The sequence below is a fragment of the Coregonus lavaretus genome (genome assembly GCF_964263955.1).
Source record: "Coregonus lavaretus genome assembly, contig: HAP1_SCAFFOLD_7529, whole genome shotgun sequence".
Classification (NCBI taxonomy): Eukaryota; Metazoa; Chordata; class Actinopteri; order Salmoniformes; family Salmonidae; genus Coregonus; species Coregonus lavaretus.
In genome coordinates, this window is record NW_028162519.1 from 1 (window position 1) to 10,000 (window position 10,000).

The 10,000-nt window shown below is 45.4% G+C and overlaps 1 protein-coding gene across 1 annotated transcript in view; it reads left to right on the forward strand.

Annotated features, from left to right (window-relative positions):
• Window positions 1–276: 276 nt before the first annotated feature.
• The window catches only part of LOC311119190 (dmX-like protein 2), a 17,061-nt gene continuing 7,337 nt past the window's right edge, over window positions 277–10,000 (forward strand). The window contains exons 1-7 of the mRNA XM_084193924.1: window positions 277–538; window positions 4,047–4,164; window positions 5,657–5,722; window positions 6,883–6,969; window positions 7,904–8,025; window positions 8,120–8,264; window positions 9,750–9,810. Of these exons, the coding sequence (XP_084050050.1) occupies window positions 399–538; window positions 4,047–4,164; window positions 5,657–5,722; window positions 6,883–6,969; window positions 7,904–8,025; window positions 8,120–8,264; window positions 9,750–9,810 (739 nt within the window). The 5' untranslated portion in view covers window positions 277–398. The remainder of the gene's footprint in view (window positions 539–4,046; window positions 4,165–5,656; window positions 5,723–6,882; window positions 6,970–7,903; window positions 8,026–8,119; window positions 8,265–9,749; window positions 9,811–10,000) is intronic.

Sequence of the window (10,000 nt, forward strand, 5' to 3'; positions counted from 1 at the left end):
TGGGCTCATTAAATGTCTTTAATGTAAGGCTCATCAAATATATTTAATGTATGGCTCATCAGGGTCAGGTGGCATCCGGCTTGAATTTTCAATCAAAGCTCAAATCAAATCCAGACATAGGCCTATTTATATACTTTATAATGCTTTTGAATGACATTCCGGTTTTGGGGAGAATTCCGGGTTACCCGGGATATAAGTGATTTATTTGTAAAATACCGGGAAAATATTCAACCCTAACAAACACACACACACACACACACACACACACACACACTCGAGCGGCACAACCAAAACACTGTTTGTCTTCCTCCTATCCTCCTCTCCTCCCTCCATCAGACCTGCCGGTGACGTCTCCTCTGGGTAATGCTGTGCTGAAGACACTAGAGAACTGGGAGACCATGCTCCAGGAGAGGATGAATAAGTTTGATGGTCCTCCTCCCAACTACATTAACACCTACCCCACTGACCTCAGCACAGGAGGGGGACCCGCCATACTGAGACAGAAGGCCATGCTGGAGCCTGACAACACACCTTTCAAGTGAGTATTATTACATACACACAGATGCATAGTACACAGACAGACACATACAGTGTATATACAGTGCCTTCAGAAAGTATTCAGACCCCTTGACTTTTTCCACATTTTGTTACGTTACAGCCTTATTCTAAAATTGATTAAAACGTTTTTTCCCTCATCAATCTACACACAATACTTCATAATGACATAGCAAAAACAGGTTTTCAGAAATGTTTGCAAATGTATAAAAACAACAATAACTGAAATATCACATTTACATAAGTATTCAGACCCTTTACTCAGTAATTTGTTGAAGCACCTTTGGCAGCGATTACAGCTATGACTCTTCTTGGGTATGACGCTACAAGCTTGGCACACCTGTTTTTTGGGAGTTTCTTCCATTCTTCTCTGCAGATCCTCTCAAGCTCTGTTAGGTTGGATGGGGAGCGTCGCTGCACAGCTATTTTCAGGTCTCTAGAGATGTTTGATCGGGTTCAAGTCTAGGCTCTGGTTGGGCCACTCAAGGACGTTCAGAAAGTTGTCCCGAAGCCACTCTTGCATTATCTTGGCTGTGTGCTTAGGGTCGTTGTCGTGTTGGAAGGTGAACCTTCACCCCAGTCTGAGGTCCTGAGCGCTCTGGAGCAGATCTCTCTGTACTTTGCTCCATTCATCTTTCCCTCGATCCTGACTAGTCTCTCAGTCCCTGCCGCTGATAAACATCCCCACAGCATGATGCTGCCACCACCATGCTTCACCGTAGGGATGGTGCCAGGTTTCCTCCAGACGTGACGTTTGACATTCAGGCCAAAGAATTCAATCTTGGTTTCATCAGACCAGAGAATCTTGTTTCTCATGATCTGAGAGTCTTTAGGTGCCTTTTGGTAAATTCCAAGCGCGCTGTCATGTGCCTTTTACTGAGGAGTGGCTTCTGTCTGGCCACTCTACCATAAAGGCCTGATTGGTGGAGTGTTGAAGAGATGGTTGTCCTTCTGGAAGGTTCTCCCATCTCCACAGAAGAACTCTGGAGCTCTGTCAGAGTGACCATCGGGTTCTTGGTCACCTCCCTGACCAAGGCCCTTCACCCCCGATTGCTCAGTTTGGCCGGGCGGCCAGCTCTAGTAAGAGTCTTGGTGGTTCCAAACTTAATCCATTTAAGAAGGATGGAGGCCACTGTGTTCTTGGGGACCTTCAATGCTGCAGACATGTTTTGGTACTCTTCCCCAGATATGTGCCTCGACACAATCCTGTCTCGGAGCACTACGGACAATTCCTTCGGCCTCATGGTTTGGTTTTTTCTCTGACATGAACTGTCAACTGTGGGACATTATATAGACTGGTGTGTGTCTTTCCAAATCATGTTCAATCAATTGAATTTACCACAGGTGGACTCCAATGAAGTTGTAGAAACATCTCAAGGATGATCAATGGAAACAGGATGCACCTGAGCTCAATTTCGAGTCTCATAGCAAAGGGTTTGAGTACTTATGTAAATAAGGTATTTCTGTTTTTTGTCATTATGTGGTATTGTGTGTATATTGATGAGGATTTGTGGAAAAAGTCAAGGGGTCTGAATACTTTACGAATGCACTGTGTATATATACACTGCTCAAAAAAATAAAGGGAACACTTAAACAACACAATGTAACTCCAAGTCAATCACACTTCTGTGAAATCAAACTGTCCACTTAGGAAGCAACACTGATTGACAATACATTTCACATGCTGTTGTGCAAATGGAATAGACAACAGGTGGAAATTATAGGCAATTAGCAAGACACCCCCAATAAATGACTGGTTTTGCAGGTGGTGACCACAGACCACTTCTCAGTTCCTATGCTTCCTGGCTGATGTTTTGGTCACTTTTGAATGCTGGCGGTGCTTTCACTCTAGTGGTAGCATGAGACGGAGTCTACAACCGACACAAGTGGCTCAGCTAGTGCAGCTCATCCAGGATGGCACATCAATGTGAGCTGTGGCAAGAAGGTTTGCTGTGTCTGTCAGCGTAGTGTCCAGAGCATGGAGGCGCTACCAGGAGACAGGCCAGTACATCAGGAGACGTGGAGGAGGCCGTAGGAGGGCAACAACCCAGCAGCAGGACCGCTACCTCCGCCTTTGTGCAAGGAGGAGCAGGAGGAGCACTGCCAGAGCCCTGCAAAATGACCTCCAGCAGGCCACAAATGTGCATGTGTCTGCTCAAACGGTCAGAAACAGACTCCATGAGGGTGGTATGAGGGCCCGACGTCCACAGGAGGGGGTTGAGCTTACAGCCCAACACCGTGCAGGACGTTTAGCATTTGCCAGAGAACACCAAGATTGGCAAATTCACCACTGGCGCCCTGTGCTCTTCACAGATGTAAGCAGGTTCACACTGAGCACATGTGACAGAGTCTGGAGACGCCGTGGATAACGTTCTGCTGCCTGCAACATCCTCCAGCATGACCGGTTTGGCGGTGGGTCAGTCATGGTGTGGGGTGGCATTTCTTTGGGGGGCCGCACAGCCCTCCATGTGCTTGCCAGAGGTAGCCTGACTGCCATTAGGTACCGAGATGAGATCCTCAGACCCCTTGTGAGACCATATGCTGGTGCGGTTGGCCCTGGGTTCCTCCTAATGCAAGACAATGCTAGACCTCATGTGGCTGGAGTGTGTCAGCAGTTCCTGCAAGAGGAAGGCATTGATGCTATGGACTGGCCCGCCCGTTCCCCAGACCTGAATCCAATTGAGCACATCTGGGACATCATGTCTCACTCCATCCACCAACGCCACGTTGCACCACAGACTGTCCAGGAGTTGGCGGATGCTTTAGTCCAGGTCTGGGAGGAGATCCCTCAGGAGACCATCCGCCACCACATCAGGAGCATGCCCAGGCGTTGTACGGAGGTCATACAGGCACGTGGAGGCCACACACACTACTGAGCCTAATTTTGACTTGTTTTAAGGACATTACATCAAGGTTGGATCAGCCTGTAGTGTGGTTTTCCACTTTAATTTTGAGTGTGACTCCAAATCCAGACCTCCATGGGTTGATAAATTTGATTTCCATTGATAATTTTTGTGTGATTTTGTTGTCAGCACATTCAACTATGTAAAGAAAAAAGTATTTAATAAGATGATTTCATTCATTCAGATCTAGGATATGTTATTTTAGTGTTCCCTTTATTTTTTTGAGTAGTATGTGTGTATATATATATATATATATGTATGTATGTATGTATGTATGTGTGTGTGTGTGTGTGTGTGTGTGTGTGTGTATATGTGTGTGTAGCTCAGTTGGTAGAGCTTGGCGTTTGCAACGCCAGGGTTGTGGGTTCGATTCCCACGGGGGGCCAGTATGAAAAAAGTATTAATGTATGCACTCACTAACTGTAAGTCGCTCTGGATAAGAGCGTCTGCTAAATGACTAAAATATAAATGTGTATATATATATATATATGTGTGTGTATGCATTAACACACATGCAAACCCTCGCACACACACACACACACACACTCATGTTCTCACATGTTTCTGTGTGTGTCTCTTGTCTTCCAGGAATAAGAACCACATGTCGTTCCCTGCGAGGCGTCTCTGGCACTACCTGGTGAAACAGGAAGTTCTTCAGGAGACTCTGATTCGCTACATCTTCACTAAGAAGAGGAAGCAGAGCGAGGTAATGAGCTAAACTGGACCCCTGGTACAATCTGTCTGTCTGTCTGGCCCTCCACTTCCCCTACACCTACACCATGTCTATTCTGATACATCAGGTATCCTTTATTTTTGCACTACCGCTATTTACCTGATTATTGCTTACACATTAAAGTCTAATGGTAATTCTATATTTCAAACCTAGATGTTACTTGTTGTCTTCTTTAGGATTGATTGGAAACGTTCTCCTCCACTCCATAAGTGGTCCTCTGTAGCTCAGCTGGTAGAGCACGGCGCTTGTAACGCCAAGGTAGTGGGTTCGATCCCCGGGACCACCCATATACAAAAATGTATGCACACATGACTGTAAGTCGCTTTGGATAAAAGCGTCTGCTAAATGGCATATTATTATTATTATATTATTATAAGATGGATTCAGAAACGTCTCATTTTTAGCACCTAACTTGTTAATGATGAATTAAGTGGATTCAGAAAGGTGTCAGTTTAGCACTTAACTTCTTAATGAATACATACCGGGTAACTACTGAGAAACAAGTGTAAGATGAAGTGTTACCTCCTACAGTACATCCTCTCCTACAACATGCAACATGTCAGACAGATCATCTATCTATCTGGACGTTTCCTTAGAATCATCTTCACAACACCACAATAGTTCTTCAAACCCCAAATTCTATTGATGTATATTTGATATATTCTATATTTTGAGTAAGGTCCATAATTATTTAGGATTTTAAACAATTCTTTGGTACATTATGGCTCGATTAATTTAACTTCTGAAGAGTAGTGTATAACACACACACACACACACACACACACACACACACACACACACACACACACACACACACACTTCTGTTGTTATTATTATTGTTTGGATGCCCTTGTATTATGTAATCAAGAACAGAGAATTCTGTGATGTCTGCACACTATCACTACTACTGTCACCACCACTATTATTAATATTATTATTAAAATGTTCATTATCATGTCTGCAGACATCCACTAACTAAGACAGTGAACACAGACATCTTATGTAGCGCATCTCCTTTCTAAACTAAATTATAACCACATACATAGATCCTGCTTTGTCGAGATTTGAGTATAGAGTTAAAGATGTTATTTCAAACAAAAGAGGAACCTTATGCCTGACTTCCAGTAACAAGCCTCTTTAATGTCAAAGGTGTGTTTATTTTAACTTTGGCATTGAGACCATGCCCCACCCTCCACCCACTGTCATTGCATAGAGAGAGACCTCTCCTATCTCCCCAGCACTCCACTCCACTCTGTTACCATGTGATAGGACATTGTTTGTGTGGGGAGAAGCCTTTGCCTCATTGACGTATTGACACACTGACTGTGTGTGTATCTACCATCCAGCCAACCATTACATTTTGGTTTTCTTCATTTCATGTTTTGTTTGTTTTGTGCATGTGTGTTGTGTTGTGTGTGTATTTGTATTTGTATTTGTGTTTGTGTGTGTGTGTTGTGCTGTGTAGTATGTTGAAGGCCATATGGATCCCCTCATCCCAAACTGTGTATCTGGAGCTCTCAGGTCCAACAAGGTAGTATCAAGGTGTTTGTCTGTACAGTATGAACTGGTACCTGCTCAGGGCTGTGAAAGTCTCCCGTCTAATCACCGCTGGACACCCTTCACCTCACCATTACTACTCACTAACCCAACCCTACTAGGGTTTCCCAAAATGGCCAGCTTTTCCAGAAATCACGTTTGTAAGATTCCTGGAATCCGGAAGGAATAAGAATCTGCAGTCCTTCAACCAGGATTTCTGAAAAACTTTGGAATTTTGGGAAAGTTAGCAGAATTTGGCAACCTTACCTACTACCTAACCTCACATTCACTAACCCACTAATCTCATCACCGCACTCCACCGACAATGTCCGTCTCTACCCCCACTAACACACTGTCTGTCTTTACCCCCACTAACAGACTGTCTGTCTCTACCCCTACTAACAGACTGTCTGTCTCTACCCCCACTAACACACTGTCTGTCTCTACCCCCACTAACACACTGTCTGTCTCTACCCCCACTAACACACTGTCTGTCTCTACCCCCACTAACACACTGTCCGTCTCTACCCCCACTAACAGACTGTCCGTCTCTACCCCCACTAACAGACTGTCCGTCTCTACCCCCACTAACAGACTGTCCGTCTCTACCCCCACTAACAGACTGTCCGTCTCTACCCCCACTAACAGACTGTCCGTCTCTACCCCCACTAACAGACTGTCCGTCTCTACCCCCACTAACAGACTGTCTGTCTCTACCCCCACTAACACACTGTCTGTCTCTACCCCCACTAACACACTGTCTGTCTCTACCCCCACTAACACACTGTCTGTCTCTATCTGTCTCGTCAGTCCTTCTATAGCTGGACTTTCATTCTTCCTCTTCATCTCTTCCTAAATACTCTCCTCCCTCCCTCTGTAATAATGACCTATTCCAGCCCCTCTCCCAGCTCTGACAGAGAGGTGTCACATGGACCTAACCTGCATGTTCTCACTGAGCGCTCACTGTGCCACTGCTGTGCATGGCTGTGTGTCAGTGTAGGTGTGTTGTGAACGCTAGTGTGTGTTGTGGCTGTGTGTGTGTATGTAAAAAGGTGTAGTAAGCGATTGTGTATGCTAAGATATTGTGTGGCTGTGTACAGTATATCTGTACCAGGTGTACTAAATGATGCTGGGTGCTGTGATAATGTGTTCCAGGTGGAGGGAGACTTAGGCTACCCAGGAAGGAATGCTAAGATCATCCACAAGGAGTCTGACATCATCATGGCCTTCGCCATCAACAGGGTGAGAGACGTCTGCAGTGCACACAAACACACACACACAGGCGCGCACATGTACACACACACACTCAAAGCTTTCCCATTTGATGTAGTTTCCCATTTTCAGGTGCCATGTTTGGCAGGTTTTTGAGTTGGACACCATAGAGATAAATGAGTAGAGTGTATTCCATTAGTCTGGCCAATAAGGCCTCCAGTTAACAGAGTCTAAGCTCTGTCTCCATATATACTTCCATACATTTTTTCAACTGGTACCGGGGGACCTTCAGATGTGTCAAAACAACCGACATATACGTGTTGGTGAGAGTCTCACCTTTACACAGAGGGGTCATATAAGTGTGTAGACCAAACTGTTCGGACGCTACAGACAGAAGTTGGCAGATTGGCTGTACCGACTTCAGACGAGTCCCAAGACACTTGTGGGGGTCGTAGACCAAAACGGAGAACACCATCGTGTTCATGAGAGTCTCATCCATAGAGGGTTTTTAGGCCAAACCGTTCCGACGCTACAGACGATTTTGTGAGAAGACCGATTTTCGGGTCTGATGGTCTGACAAACACCGCTCTAGCTCTGCCACCTTTCACCCCAAATGCGGAAGTGTTACATAGGCGGATGCGGTGGATTGAGACAGGTATCTCTAGCTTAAAATGACAGATTTTTATGGTTTTTTATTTATTATGCTAATTAGATTTCCACGGGGGCGTGGACATTGACCTAAGGGGGGTTAACACACAGTACACCACATCTAAATGTTTCTTTACATTGGAATGTCCGTTCTACTCCTTCAGATTGTGGGATATATTTACTGGCCTCTCTTCTCTCCCTCCCTCCCTCCCCTCTCCTCCCTCCCTCCCTCCCTCCCCTCTCCTCCCTCCCTCCCTCCCTCCCCTCTCCCCCTCCCTCCCTCCCCTCTCCTCCCTCCTCTCTCCTCCCCCTCCAGGCTAACACCAATGAGATAGTGCTGGCGTCCACTCATGACGTGCAGGAGGTAGATGTGTCCACTCTGTTAGCTGCTCAGCCCTACAGCTGGATAGGAGAGGACTTTGACAAGGAGTCACGCAGGTCAGTACACTGTTACACACACACACGCACACACACACACGCACACTCTTATGGTTGTTTTATGGTTGTGTTGTGCTTCTTTCTCTCCCCTCAGTTCTGATGACGTGGAATACCGTTCTTCCCACACTAACATCGCCCAGGCCTCCTCTACCCCGTCCCACTTCCTCCCCAAAGACATGGCAGCCTCCGCATCCATGCCCTGGCTGGGGAGTGGGCAGACCAGCATGGGAGCTAGTGTGGTACAACACACACACATACATACACACATGCTCACATACACACACATGAGTGCTTACACACACAAACATCCTGCACACACACACAAAACATCCTCCACTCTCTCACACACACACACACACTAACACCCACATCCTCCACAACAGAGGTAATACAGCATTACATCACATGGGCTGGCAGGTAGCCTAGTGGTTAGAGCTTTTGGCCAGTAACCGAAAGGTCGCTGGTTCGAATCGCCAAGCCGGCAAGGTGGACAAATCTAACGTTCTGCCCTTGAGCAAGGCAGTTAACCCCCAACAACAACTGCTCCCCGGGCGCCAATGACGTGGACGTCGATTAAGGCATTCCCCCCGCACCTCTCTGATTCAGAGGGGTTGGGTTAAATGTGCAAGACACATTTTGGTTGAATGCATTCAGTTGTGCAACTGACTAGGTATCACCCTTTCACCCTTTCCATTTACTTGGAACTTGTCAGTGCGGTGTAGTCCAGTGAGAGATGTAGTAGTGTGTACTGACCAGTAGAGGGACACCGTACTCAGGAGTGAAGCCTCCGTCCCAGCCTGTCTGGCTCACAGCTCACCACTCTAAGCTCAAGGTCCTGTCTGTTTATTATGAAATCCCTATAGTCTCTCCCCACATTGTTCTGGGGAGCACATCAGAGTACTGTAAGACAGTACGGTTTAAAGCAAGCAGACCAACGTTCTTCTCTTAATGTTAGACGTCGTTGTCTCACCCTATTCCTCGCTCTCTGTCTCTGAACTGAGGCCCCCTAGCTGGACTTAGTCAGTCCAGTGAATATATGACACTGGTTATCTATCTCAGGCCAAACAGACAGAGAGATGAGGACTAAACAGGCTGGTAGATGAGTCTATGTTACCAGAGATAGGCAGTGTGTGTGTTTGTATGAGAGTATCAACATACAGATACACAGCGCTCACACCGTCCCCTCGGCTGCCCAAGGTACAGACCTGCGTCACCACATCACCCAGTTCTCAAATATGTCCCTGTTCAAGTGATAATTCTTCATGCTACAGTCAATATGGAGTACTGTTGCCTTGTACCAGAAGTATAAATATGTCCTATTCTAGGTGGTAAGTCTTGGTAAGGCCAAACTGTATGGAAAGACATACTGTCGTTCAGTGTCGTTGGCTTATACGATAAGTGTAAAATAGGTCCCACTTCAGATGATGAATCCCCTTTTAGAGTGAAAGGTTGTAGAGTAGTTTTAGTGAACTAAAAGAAAGACCTACACACTGCTCTGGCCAGTATCACTTCAGTTTATGAAGCTGACGTATCGGCCTGTTGGCCTTCATCAGAGCTGTTTAGTTTTAGTTTAAAAGAAATGTCCTAGTTGAGTACTGAAGTCCGTAGCGTTGGCCATCACTGTGGATTGAGTGAACGTTTTAAAGACCGAGGTTTCAAATGACATTTTGGGCAGGGGTTCTTTCATGGTGTATTATGCTATTTTAAATGTTGTTGTTTTTCAGATTATGAAGAGGAACCTGAACAATGTCAAGAGAATGACCTCCCACCCCATATTCCAGTACTGTAAGTATCATATAATGTATGTAGTACCATATACCAATACTGTATTATATACAGTATACCACTACTATATTATATACAGTATACCACTACTATATTATATACAGTATACCACTGCTATATTATATATAGTATACCACTACTATATTATATACAGTATACCACTACTATATTATAATAATAATAATAATAA